The sequence below is a fragment of the Vipera berus genome, assembly GCF_964194415.1.
Source record: "Vipera berus genome assembly, chromosome: 5".
NCBI lineage: Eukaryota > Metazoa > Chordata > Lepidosauria > Squamata > Viperidae > Vipera > Vipera berus.
In genome coordinates, this window is record NC_138207.1 from 93,694,060 (window position 1) to 93,710,111 (window position 16,052).

At 45.2% G+C, this 16,052-nt stretch overlaps 1 protein-coding gene across 4 annotated transcripts in view; it reads right to left on the reverse strand.

Annotated features, from left to right (window-relative positions):
- The window catches only part of MYOZ1 (myozenin 1), a 40,384-nt gene that overhangs the window by 11,763 nt on the left and 12,569 nt on the right, over positions 1-16,052 (reverse strand). For 3 of the 4 annotated variants that reach the window (XM_081328899.1, XM_081328900.1, XM_081328902.1), the window contains one exon: positions 11,206-11,387. In XM_081328899.1, the coding sequence (XP_081185025.1) occupies positions 11,206-11,387 (182 nt within the window). Of the gene's footprint in view, positions 1-11,205; positions 11,410-16,052 lie in introns of all 4 variants that reach the window. The other variant, XM_081328901.1, reaches the window with a different exon arrangement.

Here is a 16,052-nt window from a genome sequence, read left to right on the forward strand (position 1 = left end):
GGTAATACAGAAGATAGAATAGGTATGATATATACTTTCTGTTTCCCAAACTATAATGACTCTCCTGGGACTTCTATAGTCCACTCCATTTTTATTGTTATATCAAAGTCTTGTAGATTTTTTCCTGTTTGTGTTGGATTGTAATTCTTTTCATTTGTAGCTTTGTTGTTGTTCTTCTAATTTGTGTTCTCTTATCTGATTTGTTTGTTCATTCGCCATCATTTTCTGGGTGTTTTTTGATTGTAGATTTAGATTGGAGATGTGCTTATTTATGTCATCAAAGTTGTTCGGGATTTCCTTGTGGTTTAAATCTATTGTCACTTGTATCTGTCGTAACATTGCATACATTTCCTCTTGGAAAGTATTTGTCTTGCCTTGAAATATTGCTTCTGAGAGTCTTTGATGTCCTAGGCTAAATCCTTAGGAGTGAATATTGAGTGTGGTTTCCTGTCATTTGTTGATAAATCTATGATATCCATGTTGTCTCTCCTCTTCAAATAGTCTTTCATCAATATTTTAGTTCAGGGTTAATTATCAATCAGTCAAAATTGCAATTCAGTATGTTAAGCCACCTTAAGTCCTTCCTGTAGATTCTCCTCTAAAAGTTTAGCCAAGAGCCAAAGTCTTTCTTTTTCTCTAAACAATTCTTAATTTTAGTCAACAGTCCAGGCATTTTTCTTTCAGACACTTTTTAATCTTATGGCTGGGCCAACTCTTTCTTTGTTCCCAGCTGTCTTCAAGATTATTTGAAATTTAAGGGAACAGATTATTCTTTGTCTCTAGGCATCCTGCCAGTTTCTGAGTCATTATTGTTAGTGTTCTGTGCTCTAATTCTCCACTAGGTGTCAGTAGTTGTTCATTTTTCAGTTTTTTCAGTTAAAAAATTATTATTGTTATATATATATTTATAATTTCATTAAAACCCTTTTAGGTGTAGTCTTAACAGTTTTTTTTTAGTTTCTAGATTTGTCCAGATTATAGTATTTTAAATTTAATTTCAGTCTATATCTTCCTCCCTTAGTATTAATTCACTGCTTCCATCTATCAGAGAATGGGGATGTAGTTCCCTCCCTTCACTTTTGGAGGTTTTCTTGCTTTGGGAGTCTTTCCCAAGGATTCAGTTAGTAGATAGAAGAGAGATCAATACTCTCACCAGTTCCAAACATGCTCTTGGACTTTGGCTGCAGATAGCTTGGGCTGGGGTGACCAGAGGTGTCAAACTGCCAGCCCATGAGCTGGATGCATCACACCAAAACCATGCCCACCCCATTGCCGGCAATGGGAAAAAAGTCATGATACATTGTGACACATCATGTGACATTGCGAGTTTGACACCTGTGGGCTAGACCCTGATGCTGTGCTAGCCTTTCTCCTGTTGGGTTGGAGGGCTTCCCCCAGGTCGAACGAAATGACTGCCATCATTTTGTGACCAATGGAGCACCCCTCCTTCACGGTCACCTCTTCGGGGCAACTTCAGGCCCATTTAGGGTCCCCCTGGTAGGACGAAACTGCCCACAGGGAGCGGAGCTTTGCTATCGCACAGCTGTGTGCTATGGCACAAAACCGGAGGTCCTTTAAGTACATTCGACTTTAACTGACTTTAGATGTTTTAAGCCATTTCAGAAAAATAATAATTTGAAGGGTAGTATTATACAGTAATTATTAACATCAAAACAAACAAATATTAACCAGTCAGGGTTCAGAATGATTTATGAACCAAATTATATGTCACGAGTAGTTTCCCAACTACAACAAAATGTTCTTTTTATTTCTATGGACACATTCAATTCCAGGAATAGGCACAGAAACCCAGAAGCCCAATTGCATGTTTCACCCCCCATCCATTAAAATCTGGCGCTTTTGTCATATTTTGATTGAGTTTGAGTTAGTCATTAAATAACCAGGCTGATAGACACATGTTGTTTCAGACATAAGCCAGCTTTGTTTCTTCCAGTAGCTCCACACAAAAGTCACAAAGGTGGCCAATTTCCAGGCATTACAAGGCACTTGATTCCATTCACTTCCAACATTTCCAATTAGGCAATCAGAGACATGAAGATGGCAAGGAATCTGAAGTAGCCGAAGGACCACTCGGGACGACAGGCTAGTAACAACAGGTTTATTAAAAGCAAGGCAAACATAGAATAACTTGTCCGGCTTTTATAGCCGGCAGCTGGTAGCGAGGACCAATCAGAAGTGTTTCTTTTGGCGCCGTGTCAGGCAGGGACCAATCCGCGTTGTCTTCTGTTGACAGCTCCAGCTTCCGCGTGGTTTGGTGTTTTGACAGCCGCGAGCTGTCAGAGGTTGCGCCTGCGCTGTGCGGTGGACGCTTTGACAGCTCAGGCTTCCTCATGGTCCGGAGTTTGACAGCCGCGAGCTGTCAGTGGTGGCGCCTGCGCTGTGCGGGGAACTTTGACAGCTGTCAAAGTTCCCGCGTGTTTTCCTGTCAGATGGCTTTATGTTTATACACTTTGATGATGCAGTATTATTTGTATTGTTAACATATATACACATCAATTAAAGGATTGTTTACATATATAACACACCCCTTACCCCTCCCCTGGTGCATTTCTTTCCTCTTGGATGTTTGAACCTGCCCACTGATAGTCTTTTAGGTAGGTGGGTGGTTTTCGATTTCTGGTTGAGCGGCGAAGGGGTGGATGGTGGTCTGGTTCTGGTTCTTCATTTTGGTGTTCCTCTTCCTGGTTTGGGATAGGTATCATTTCCGGTGGGGGTTGTATGTCGGCACTGGGTGGTCGCTCAGAATTGTATGGTGGTTGTCTGGGTCTGAGCTGGTCAATATGGCGGCGTATGTTGCCCTGTGCCTGCGTAGCTATAAGGTATGAGATGGGCCCTGTTTGTTTTATTACTGTCCCTTGGACCCACTTGTTTTTATCTGTGTATGATCGTGCCCAAATCAATTGACCTGGGTTAAGTGTGCGGGCGGGGTGGGGGTGCTGTTTTTCTTCCGGGTATGTGTCAGGGTGCAGTCTGTCGAGACGTGTTATTAGCCTCCTCCCCCATCTTAATTCCGCCGGAGATTTGCCGGTTGTAGCGCATGGAGTTGTGTGTTGTGATAAGAGGAACTGGCTGAGTCGCCTCTGCCAATTTCCTTTAACGAATTTTTTCAACGCTTCTTTTGTGGATCGTACCATAATTTCAGCCATTCCGTTCGACGATGGGTGGAACGGCGCCGACGTGACCAGCCTAATACAATTCTTCATAGCGAAGATCTGAAATTCACGAGAGGTGAATTGAGGTCCGTTGTCGGAAACTATGGTGTCAGGTAGGCCGTGTGTAGCGAATATTTTTCGTAAGGCTTGAATAGTGGCTTCGGATGTTGTTTTTCTAAGGGGTGTGACTTCCAGCCATTTTGAATAGCTGTCCACTACAATTAAGAAACTTTGGCCCTGGATAGGTCCTGCAAAATCTATATGTATACGTGACCAAGGGTTCCTTGTAGTCTCCCATTTATGGATTGGTGCTTGGGGTGGTTCATTTCTGGTCTCTTGACAGGTATAACACCCACCCACATACTTTTCTATTTGTTTATCTATGCCTGGCCACCACACATAACTTCTAGCCATCGCCTTCATTTTTACAATTCCAGGGTGTCCTTCATGTAAAATGTGTAATGTTTGGTCTATGTTTTTCTCTGGTATGATGACCCTATTTCCCCACAGCAGGCATCCTCTATGTGTTGATATCTCATTTTTTCTGTTATAATAAGGTTGGAATTGGGGTTGTGGGTTTTGAGCTGGCCACCCTGTTGTGGCCCACTTGAGGACTCTGGCGAGTATCTTATCTTTGGCTGAATTATTAGCTATAATGTTTGCAGTCAGGGGGCATTCTGGAAGTTGGGAGATTGCTAAAATCTGGCTGGCTGGGGCTGGGTCTGAGTCCCTGGTTTGTATGGGCAGTCTGCTGAGGCAGTCAGCATGTCCCAATTCCTTACCTGGTTTATGTATTAGCTGATAGGAATAGGCTGCTAAGAATGTTGACCATCTTAAAATTCTCGGTGAGAGAATTTGTGGAGTAGTTTTATTCCAAGTGAATATGCCTAGCAGGGGTTTGTGATCCGTAAATATAGTAAATGGTCTTCCATACAGGTAATCGTGAAATTTTTTGACCCCTGCTACTATCGCTAGGGCTTCCCTGTCAATTTGTGCATAGTTTCTTTCAGCTTTGGTCAGAGTGCGTGAATAGAAGGCTATGGGTCTTTGTGTACCGTCCTTGAATAGGTGACTTAAGACAGCCCCGATTCCATAGGGCGAGGCATCGCAAGCGATGCATATTGGGGTGTCCTCTCTGAAAAGGGTGATAGTTGAACTGTGGCAGATAATCTTTTTTAACGATTGGAAGCTATTCTCATGTTCTTTGGTCCAGGACCAAGTTGTACCCTTGTCTAGGAGCCTGTGCAGAGGCTCCGCAATAGTGGCTTTATGGGGAATGAAGGCGTGGTAAAAGTTTAACAGTCCTAGAAAGGATTGAAGCTCTTGCTTATTCCTAGGGCTGGGTGCGGTCTGGATAGCCTGAAGTTTTTCAGAGGTGGGGTGGATGCCCTGGCTGTCTATTTTGTACCCTAGGAATTCAGTGGATGTGACTCCAATAGAGCACTTTTCCCGCTTAAGTTTGAGGCCGGCTTCTCTGAGCCGGCTCAGCACAGCTGACAGCCTGTCAGCTAAGTTCGCTTCGTTTTCTCCGGCGATGAGAACATCGTCGAAATAGGGGCAGACCCCGGGTATTCCTTTCAGGGTCTTCTCCATGATACCCTGAAATATACCCGGGGCCGCCGATATGCCAAATTGGAGCCTCTTTACCTTAAAGGCACCGCGGTGGGTGACAATTGTCTGGGCCTCCGCGGTGTCATCAGTGACAGGCAGTTGCAAATACGCCTGCGTGAGATCAAGCTTGGCGAAAAGGGCGCCAGAGCGGATGGAAGCAAATATGTCCCTTACCGCTGGCACTGGGTAAGCATGGGGGCTGAGGGCTAGGTTGACTGTCGCCTTATAATCAGCGCACACTCTCACTTCACCATTAGGTTTGATTGGGGTGACAATAGGGGTCTCCCAGGTTCCCCCTTCTGTTGGCTCAAGCACCCCTAGTCCTACGAGGCGATCAAGTTCGTTTTCAATTTTTTCTTTAAGGGCAAAGGGTACCCTTCTGGCTCTTATTTTAATTGGTTGGATTGCTGGGTTTAACTGCAAGGAAATGGGGGGACCCGTATATTTTCCTAAAGTGCCATCGAAAACGTCGTCGTACTTATCGCAAACGGCTTCTAGGCTGGGTGCTTGAATGGTGTTAACCCCCGTTAGGGCGATGCCTAGTGAACTGAACCAGTTTAGCCCTATCAAGTTGGTACGGTTCCCTGGCGTGACTAAAACCTCCAGGGGACCCTTGAACCCCTTGTACTGCACCACGACCTTGGCTTTCCCTTCCAATGGAATGGGGGTTTTCTGGAAGTCCGCTAGGTGTACCTGAGTTTGTTTCAGAGGAATTTGTCCTCGGCCTTTCTGACAGATCTCCTGATAGGTTGTCAGCGAAATTAAGGAGACTGCTGACCCTGAATCTACTTCCATGTGGCACGGCACCCCCTGAATCTTGACCCAAACCTTAACCTTGGAGCTTATGCTGTTTACCCTGTCTATTGTCTCTACCAGGGGCCCTGGTGGGGTTTCCCTGCTGGCCTGGGCAGCCGGCCTACCTGGGGAATTTGCCTCCACCTCATTGATGTTGTCCCGGCCCTTGCTGCGGCACACCGGCTTGATGTGACCAGTCTTCCCGCAGTTGTGGCATTTCGCGTTCCTAAAACGGCAGCTTCCTCGGGCATGGTTGCCCCCGCAGCTGGCACAGGCGGCTCGTTGCTCGTAACGCGGTGGTGGCGGTGGGGGGTTCCTGGACCCACGGCGGTCCGACGTGTTGCCTCTCCTTGGCTGCCGGTGCTCCATTCTGCGCTGTAGGGCTTCTCCATCGGTGAAGTCCACCGACTCTCCGCTGTCGCTGAAGGTCGCGCTTTCTTGGTAGACGGTCGCAGGGGTCTCTGGGGTCGTGTTCGTCGGCTTCTTCTTGTGGCTGTGTTCGTATGCCATGATCTCTCTGGTCAGCTCTGCCAGGTTCATGTCGGTTTTGGACGTCAGTTTCTTCTGTAGCCTCTCGTCCCTCAGACCGATCACCACCTGGTCTCTGATGCGGTCTTCCAGGTCGGGGAAACAGCAGTTCCGTGCGGCGTGTCTGACCCCAGCGATGAACTCGTTGGCGGGCTCGTCCTGCCGTTGTTTCTTTTGTGCGAATTGCACCCGCCAGTACAGTTCTGAACGAGCCGGCATGTAGTACTTGTTCAGCTGCTCCACTAGGTCCGCGTAGGAGACTTCAGTGATGGGCACCGGGCTGAACAAGCCGACGGCTGCATCATACACCGGGGGTCCGCTGATGTACAGCAGAGCTGCGGCCTTTGCTCGGTCGTCAGTGATTTTACTGACGAGGAGGAATCCCTCGACTTGGCCGAGGTGTGATTGCCATCTTTCGGGATGGCGGGTATCAAACTCCCTCACACGGCCGAAGTTTGCCATGTCGTCCGGTCCTGGGTTGCTCCGCTGGAAGTTAAAACTTCCGTGACAGCTCTTGCCGGGAACTCTCTTCCACGGCCGTGACTTCAGCTCCGGAGCGATCCCACCTTCGTCGCCAGTGAAGTAGCCGAAGGACCACTCGGGACGACAGGCTAGTAACAACAGGTTTATTAAAAGCAAGGCAAACATAGAATAACTTGTCCGGCTTTTATAGCCGGCAGCTGGTAGCGAGGACCAATCAGAAGTGTTTCTTTTGGCGCCGTGTCAGGCAGGGACCAATCCGCGTTGTCTTCTGTTGACAGCTCCGGCTTCCGCGTGGTTTGGTGTTTTGACAGCCGCGAGCTGTCAGAGGTTGCGCCTGCGCTGTGCGGTGGACGCTTTGACAGCTCAGGCTTCCTCATGGTCCGGAGTTTGACAGCCGCGAGCTGTCAGTGGTGGCGCCTGCGCTGTGCGGGGAACTTTGACAGCTGTCAAAGTTCCCGCGTGTTTTCCTGTCAGATGGCTTTATGTTTATACACTTTGATGATGCAGTATTATTTGTATTGTTAACATATATACACATCAATTAAAGGATTGTTTACATATATAACACAGAATCCCTGAGTCCTGCCACCACTGAGAGAGGGTGGCCATCTGACAGGATGGTGTGACTACCTTTCATGACTGAGGCCTTCAAGTGTGTTTTTATTTCTACACCCCCCCCCCGCCTGATGCTTTATTCTCTAAATCAGACATGTCAAACTCGCGACGTCATGCAATGTATCGGGATGGTTTTGCCATTGCTGGCAATGGGGTGGGTGTGGCTTCCGCATGAGGCATCCGGCCCATGGGCCGGTGGTTTGACACCCCTGCTCTAAGTTATTAACAACAATCAGCCTTCTCAACTACCTCAATGCTTTTTTTAGTTACTTTAGTGCAGACATGTCAAACTGCCGCCCCATGGGCCGGATGTATTACACCGAAACCACGCCCACCCGATTGCTGGCATGGGGAAAAAGTCACAATACGTCGCACGATGGCACATGACATCGTGAGTTTGACATGTCTGCTTTAATGTTAAAGGGAAGATTATTTTACAGTTTTTTCCCCAGATGCATATAATATTGTGCAAGTAATACTATGAAAATAAAGAAAGTCTTTTCTTATTTCTGTATTGCTTCCAAGAAAACTTTGTGGGTGAAACCATGTAGTCATCAGATATTTAACAGAATACAAATGTGACTTTACATTTTATAATATTTTGTGCCTGTAATACCATTTTCCCCCCTTATCTGTTTAAAACATTTTTTCATGCAAACCTATATACATTTACTGGGACAAAAAGCCAGTTGTGTTTAATGGCATTTACCATTATGTCTGTGAGTAGAGAATTACAACAATTTTTTCCCATCATGAATGGAATTGTGATTAAAAATAAGTTCTGCTAAATGCAACCACCTACGGTATATATAGAAATCCAGCTAACCTGTCTGGTTAGCAATGAATCTATGTTAAAAGTCTCTAGAAGTATAGGCATCCAAGTATTTTTGTATCACTATTAATGCTGCCAGCTCCAGCATCTCCACTACAGACAGTCCAGAGGGAGTCATACTGTAGCAACCAACTTAGTAGGGGACGATGGAATGGAGTAGGTTGTGAGGCAATTAGTGTCACTTTGTCAAATGTTTTGCTGAAATCAAAATATGTTGTATCTGTAGCATTCCCACACTCTATCAAGAACAGGAAACAAGCTCTTGTCCCTCCAAAGAGAAAATACAGTTTTGTCATTGTCCAGTATTTCAAACTTCCTTATCTCTTATAGGATTGTAAATATCTAAAAGAAAATATGTATTGCGTGTGATGGATATGATAGGATACTTTATCTCATTATAATCTATAGGGCTCTTTTATAGCTTAATATCTTATACAATAATTTCATAATATTGTAGTGAGTAAATTCCAAAAACAAAATTCCAAGAATTTTGCTAATTGCTAATTGCTAATCTTTCTCTAGTTGTCAGTGGGCATGACTCCGTACTTCTGGATGGAAAGTTTCAATTCATGAGATCCAGCAACACAGATAAAGTTTTATAGTTATTCATACATTTCTAAGTACAACAACAATTTGTATTGCAGAGTAGCCCTTCCATTAGGCATAGAGGAAACTACCTCCAACATCAGATATTGAGGGTAGCAATGGGATTCCATCAGATATTCCTTCCAAAGCTTTTTGGCTATTGCCATTTCTTGCAAGATGCAATTCTCTGTGTTTCTCAAGGTCCACCTGCACCCCTCAACTGACCTGCTAGCTTCATATATAGGTGGACATAAGAGAAAATGGGATATGAATTAGGAAAAACCTTGCTTTTTCCTCAGGCCTCATATGACTTACTATTCAGTTTCATTTATTCACTGAATGACAAAACCAGGCATAATGTATACCATGAGCATAAGGCCAGCTTCAGAAATTCATGATTGAGCATAACAAATAGATTGCATGATACTTTTAACTATCATTTTTACATCTTCCTTCATGTTTTCAGGTTATTATTTTCTGAAGTATCATATGAATCTTCATAGAAAAAGGAAAGGAAAGAAGAGGACATAAAAAAGACACCACCAGAAGTCACAAAGCCCATAGGAAGAAATCATAAAAGCTGGTGTTCTGAGGAAGAAAGGGGTGAAATGGTGAGATGAAGAAGGGGGCTTGCTGTGGAGGGTGTGGGATTGTATAGATGAGAGGAGAGCAGATAATCTGCAAGAGAACCCAGCAGAAATTTCAGGCAGTGCTGATGTCAACTTTGAAAATGAGTGTGGCTGCAGCCATTTTCCCTACTCATGTTTGGTTGACACATAGCACAGAGGGAGGGGGGTTTACCAGGTGCTTCGCTAGACTAAACAGATTTTCTCCCATGGCAGACATGTCAAACACAAGGCCCGGGGGCCAGATCCAGCCCGCGAAGTGGTTTCATGCGGCCCGTGAAGCCATCCTGGAAAGAGTGAGGGAACGGCCCCCACTGCCTTGGCCCTGGCCCAGAGACCCTCCTTCTGCCAGAGACCCTCAGATCTGTCCCACTCCTGCCCAGGCCCCCATAGGCAACCTTGATGCGAATGATGTAGAGCTGGCCACGCCCACCCAGTAGGCCATATGCACTCTAGCCACACCCACCCAGTAGGCCACGCCCACCCAGGCCATGCCCACCCGGCCCCCTGAGGGCAACTGCAATGCTGATGCGGCCCTCAATGAAATTGAGTTTGACACTCCTGTCCCATGGGAACCAAGGTCATTGGCTGCTCCCAGAACTGCAGGCTAGCCGTTTTGTGAAAAGCCCACCAAGAAGATGTATTGGGGAATGTAGTAGCTTGCATAGCTTTAGGGGTGGGATTTCTTAACTTTGTATTGGGGGATTGTTATGTTTCTATTCAGACTTGGTTTCATTTTGTATCAATAAACATGTTCTTTGAGGAACTTGCAAGCCTTGGAGTTCTGCTTTATTTGTCTCTGTTGGAACCATGACAGCTGAGAGTGGGGCAGCCTTGTCTCTCCCCCCCCCATCCCTTTGTTATGCAGAGACAAGGCTAGGATCAAAGAAAGAATGGCCCAGAAAGTAGCTGGAGGGCAAGAGGGCGAGGAGGAGGAGGAGGAGGCCAGCAACAGACACACCTGCCTTCTCCCAGAGAATTCCGTTGGTAGGAGGATGAAGGCTGAGAGAGAGGAAGGGCATTGTGCCACAGGGGGAGATGAGCAACCTTCACCTATTGAGCATAACCAGCCTCAGACTGGCACTGAAAAAAAAAGTGCAAAACAAGTGATTTGGGGGGGGGAAAGCAGGAAGGAAAGGGATAGTAACCAAAATCTATAGTTAAGCTATAAAACAGAAAATGAATAAATATAAAATGAACAAGAAACAGATAGGAAGAGTGAGAACAGGAATTGCACATATTTCAAAATTATTTTTGGTCTCCATTATAATTCAGCATAAATATGTTTTTAATCTACCAAGAGATGGTTGTGCAGTACTTCCTAAGAACTGGACTGTAAAAAAACTGGATAGCAGCAGAGTTAGAGTTTTCATATATTTTTGCTGCAGTCTTGGAGTGATTCACATTAGTGAGCTCAGAATTAACATAAGAGTTGCAAGGGACCTTGGAGGTCTTCTAATCCAACTCTCTGCTTGAGCAAGAGACCCTATACCATTTCAGACAAATGGCTGTCCAGTCCCTTTTTAAAAGCTGGCAAATCTTAGGAAAGTAAGAAATTCTGTTCCTGCTGACCTGAACAATGTTTTGTCCCAACTTAATGAGGAAGATCAATGAATGAAAAACAAAACAAAAACAAAAGCAATTTTGTATGCCATTGACAATGTATCAGAACTACAGAATAAAATGGAAGGATAGAAACGATTAAAAAATGCTTTTCTTTTTAGATGCACACAAATTTACTATTTTTCCCCCCAAATGCAATTCTTGGTGCTTTCAAAAGGACAGGGCTTGAATGCAGCTATTCCAACTTTTCCCTTTTAGAGATTTTATGGTATGGAAAAGAAGTTGAGTGGATTACAAATGGAAATTCTCTTTCCATCTACATATGTATTACCTAGATCCAGTCTGACAATGTGAATTTACCAGATCATCCATTCCTGTTCCTGTTTGTACCTACCACAGAATTGCTGGTGAAAACATCAGGGTTGTTTTCATATATGAATTTCTCTACTCTCATCTGTCGAAGTTTAAACATCTTGGATCCCCTGTTGGTAAGGAGAGAGAGTTCTTCTAGCATCACATCCCTGGGAATGCTGATCTTCTTCCCCAGGTTCAGCTTGGACCCTTCTTGCGGCATGACTGAAGGGGTACAAGAAGAAGCCTATTATAAAAGCAGAAGAAGCCTATTATAAAACTTAACCCGTGTTTCAGTTCCTCAGTCAAGGCTGCTAGAACAGCTCAACAACCTCTCTCTACTAGTATTACTACTAAAAGTTGCTTTCCCTGACAGAATGCACTCATAAGAAGTTAAATGCCCAAGGATGAATTACAGGAGAAAACCACCATGTTCTGGAATTGCTAAGCCTTCTTCTCCTTTTCCCTTCCTTTCTTGAATATTTCTCTGTAGGTATCTTCATCTGGCTTTTTCTGGATCTGGCGTTATTGCTAGATCTTTAGGCCTACCTAGAGTGTCATCTGCAACTTAACCCAAAGCTACTTTTGATTAATTATGTCCTGATCATGGCAAATGCAAATTATCTGCATCTCTAAATTGCTAGTCATTTCCACCATTCTGATTCAAGTTGAATTTGTCCCCGCAGTTTGCAACAGTGATAATATCTTCAACTTAAGCATGTTCTAAGGCAGGGCTTTTCAACCTTTCACAGATTGTACCACTTTTAGGATATGGCAGTATTTGAGTACCACCAGTCACCTAGCAAGGTGTCAAAAACTTGATGACCAAAAAAAAAGGAAAAAAGTAACAGTTTGCTTAGTGACTGTTCAAAGTTACAACGGCACTGAAAAAGTGACTTATGACCATTTTTCACACTTATGACTGTTGAAGCATCTCCAGGATCATGTGATTTACATTTGGATGCTTGGCAACTGATTCATATTTATGACGGTCACAGTGTTCCAGGGTCATGTGATCCCCTTTTGCAAAATTTTGACAAGCAAAGTCAATGGCTGAGGGGTGTATGTGGCCAGTTCAATGTTGCTCAGGTCACGGGGCACCTGTAGGGGTTGCAGGTGGGGCTGTGGGGAGGATTCGGGGGTCTCTGGTGGAGGGTGTGGGACTGGAGTGGGCACCAGGGCATGGTCCACTAGAGAAGCCTCACTGTCCCTCTTGTCTAGTGGCATGGGCTGCCAGGAGCCCTGGACAGTACAAGGCAAACATCCAGCCTGGCCCTCAAGCTCCTGGAGCACAAGGACCCTGCAGCCCAACCCAGTCCAGCCCCACTTCCCCAGGGGACCTCCTGGCTGCACTTACCTCCTTGTCAAGGCTGCTGCTGCTGATGTGCCCACTCTCCTTGGCCAAGATGATCATGGTGGGTACAGGAGGGCAAAGTGCTTGGGTCAGAGGCCCACTCCCTCTCCATGTGAGGAGACCCGGCTTTGTAACCAAAGCATCCTTAGTGATAGGATGGGAGACCATGAGGATAGGCTAGGAGAAGGGGGCAAGGGGATGGCAAAAGGGCAGCAGGGCTGCTGGTGGCCAAGTGCTAAGGCAGGACTTCCTTCAGACCCTCCCTCCCTCTCATTCCAATCTGCCTTTTCTTCTTTCCTCCCTCCCTCCTTCCCTCCCTCCCTACCCTCTGTTCTGATTCTGTGCCAGCCAGTGGACCCAGCAGCTGAGTCAGGGGAATCAGAGGATGAGGAAGAGGGGCCTGGAGAGCCATCAGAGTCAGAGGAAGGCTCTGATGAGCTCCAGGACTTACAATCTGATGAAGAGCCTGGCCCTTCTACTCGTGCTCAGGCTGAGACCCAGCTGTGCTGGCAAGCTGAGTCAGACTCTGAGGACTCACAACTGGAAGACATCATAGACACTCGCAAACGCCGAAAGGCAACAAGAGCAAGACAGAGGGAGGCAATGGGGCGGTTCCAAGGAAGGAGGAGAAGGCATTGAGAAGCCACACCTTGGGGCTGCATAATAAAAAGGAAAGGTGTGGGCGGTGCTGGTTGCTAAAGGCAACCATTTGCAAAGGACTCAAGTTCCATGGGATCATGTTCTGATTGCCTTGCCTGTGAACAATTCTCCGTTTGAATTGTGTTTTGTTTGCCTTTGCTTTGGGACATTTTGCAGGTCTGTAAATACTATTAAAGGGGTTTGTTTTTCCTGCATTTCCAACCTATTTGTTGAAAGAGGGGTGGTCCTTGTGTGTTAACAAGTACTCACGTAGGCTGGGACAGAACACTCTCCCTCTTTGCCTGCCTACCTGCTTCTCATTCCCATCTCCTTCCTTCCTTCCTTCCTGTTTTCCTCCTTCCCTGCCTCTCTTTCTCATTCCTTCCTTCCTTCCTTCCTCCCTCTGTGCCCAGGAAGGGACAAGGGGAGGGGGAGAGGCCGGTGGCCATGGCTTGAAAGGCCACTGTAAATTCCTGTACAAGAGCCGCACAGCCTTAAGAGCAGAGTGGTGGGAAGATATTTACAACGAGGAAGGGAGAAAAACAGGCAAGAAATACAGCAGGGGAGGGGTCAACCTCCAAGAGGAATGAGGAAAGGCACCATCCCCTGAAGGATACCAGCAAATGGCCCTTGCCCACTTCACACACCCAGCTCTGTGGGCTCTGGGGGAGGGAACGCTGCGAGCAGCGTGAGAGTCCATGTTACTTGCACTATGCTGCCCAGCCCCTAGACTGCCTGGTTTTGGCAGGAAGCAGCACCCTCTCCTCACTGTGCAGAGAGGCTGGGCTGGGTGGGGCAAACCTGGCAAGAAGCTGAACCTCCCTGGGCAGCGAGCGCATGGGGCCTGGCATCCTGGGAGACTGTTTTGCCCTACAGGCTGATCTTGTTCTGAGTGCTTCCCTTTCACTGTTTTTTGCTGCCACCTGTGTGCATGCCTGGCATGGATGGCTGCCACAAAGTTGTAGATCTGGACGAACTGTTTGATCTCCTTTCCCCTCTCCCCCCTCTTCCTTCTTTTCTCTTTGGTGCAGCTCCATCTGACTCCTCCCAAGCCTGCGCCCCCCCTCCCTCTCCCACCAAAACTGCCTCCTTTTATAGCCTCTCCTGTCTCTACCCTCCTTTCTCTTCTGGGTGAACTGGAAATGCTGATCCTGGGGCCTTTGTCTTGCCCCAGCAGCCCTGTAGTTCATTATTCATTAAACACTAATGAATTGTAATAATAGAAAATTAAGAAAATATTTTTTTTTAAAAAAAGATGTTTATTAATGGTATCAACAGATTTGAGGTTAAAGTTGATTTGTTAAAAACTTGTATTTAGGATATGCTGTGTAAATAGATTTATGTCAAGATTGAATAGCTAAACTGCTTGCTAACCTCTGTCGCTACTCAACTTGCCATAGAAACAGGGAGGAGGGGAAACTTGGGAAAGAAAAGGGAGTGTTAAGAAGCCATCCATGGACTGTGAGAACCAAGGTCACAAAAGCAGGTGTCTGATGGAGAAGTTCTCATAACAAACCAAAGAAGTGAGATTATGGAAAGCCAGGGCTTTTTTTCTCATAGAACACTCAGAACGGAGTTCCGGCACCTTTTTTGGATGGAACCTTGTAGGGTAGGCAAGGCAGGTGGTATGACATGTGTGAGTTCCGGCACCTTTTTCTTTTACAAAAAAAGCACTGTGGAAAGCTATTGTTAACTAACCAGATTTTCATGCAGGAAACTTAGAGTTGATTTTGCTTCTTCAGTACTGAGATATGCATTCAATAAAGTTTATCTTTTATGGCACCTGAAAGCTGTAAAATTTCCTCAATGTGGAATTTGCTAGCTGCACAGTTGGCAATTTATGGGATAACCTTTAAATGTTAAAGATGTTAATGTGATGTTGAATTATATACCAAGACTTTGGGATATGACTGTTTACCAGCAATTATGGTTGTATTGAGCCTGGGAAATGAGGTGGGCAGTAAAAATAAATACTGTATATTTAAAAATAGGAAAAGTAATATTATTCTAGATGTTAAGGAATTCTTTTGGGAAATGGGTGATCTTCATACCATCCTTCCGTTCTCATTGCACTAGTTTAACATCATGGTTTGAAAATCACTGTACCCACATTATTTACAGCATTAAAGGCAAAGGAAAGATCAATAAAACTAATTTCAGTAAGACATTTTCAGAATGTTTGAAGCACCCTTGTAAATGAGGCTATGCCATTAGTACTTCAAATGGCAAAATGCTAATTTTTAGTAGCTTTTTGTGTGATTTTCACTGTAGTTCAAATAAAGATGGGCAAATGCATACTAGAAATTCTAATATGTGACTATCTCAACTCTTGGGAACATATAGTTCCTACTTGAGCTCAATATTTGCTGTCTAAGATTTCATTTAAACTTCTGCCTCAATACAGCTGATGGCTTGACTGTAATCTTCCCTTTCTCCTCCTCCATTACTGATTCTTATTACTGATTACTATATCATATCACTAACTTTCCCTGAAAAACCAGGCCAGTTGGCCTCACTGAAATCTAGTAGGATGAAGGGGACATGTGAACATCTCCTAAATATGCCAAGTTATTAGGAATAACATGTAGCTTAAGGAGGAATTCCATCTCTCTGATTTGTTACTCTGCCTGATGTTGGGAAGACTACATTTGATGTTGGGACTGCCTTTCTTCCGCCAGAACAACTATCTCCTAATTAAATTAATCAAGTAGTCCAAGACATGTAGTTGAAAACTCCTGGGATTGGTGACTTTGAGAGATTTTAACATTCACAGCTGAGGCTGCCTTATTTTAACCTATCTGAAGATGAGTAAAACTATAAACTCCTGAATTCTGTGGGAGAATGGGAGACATTCTTGCAGCTTTAACTGCTGATCCTACATAAGTCTGAATGTTAAT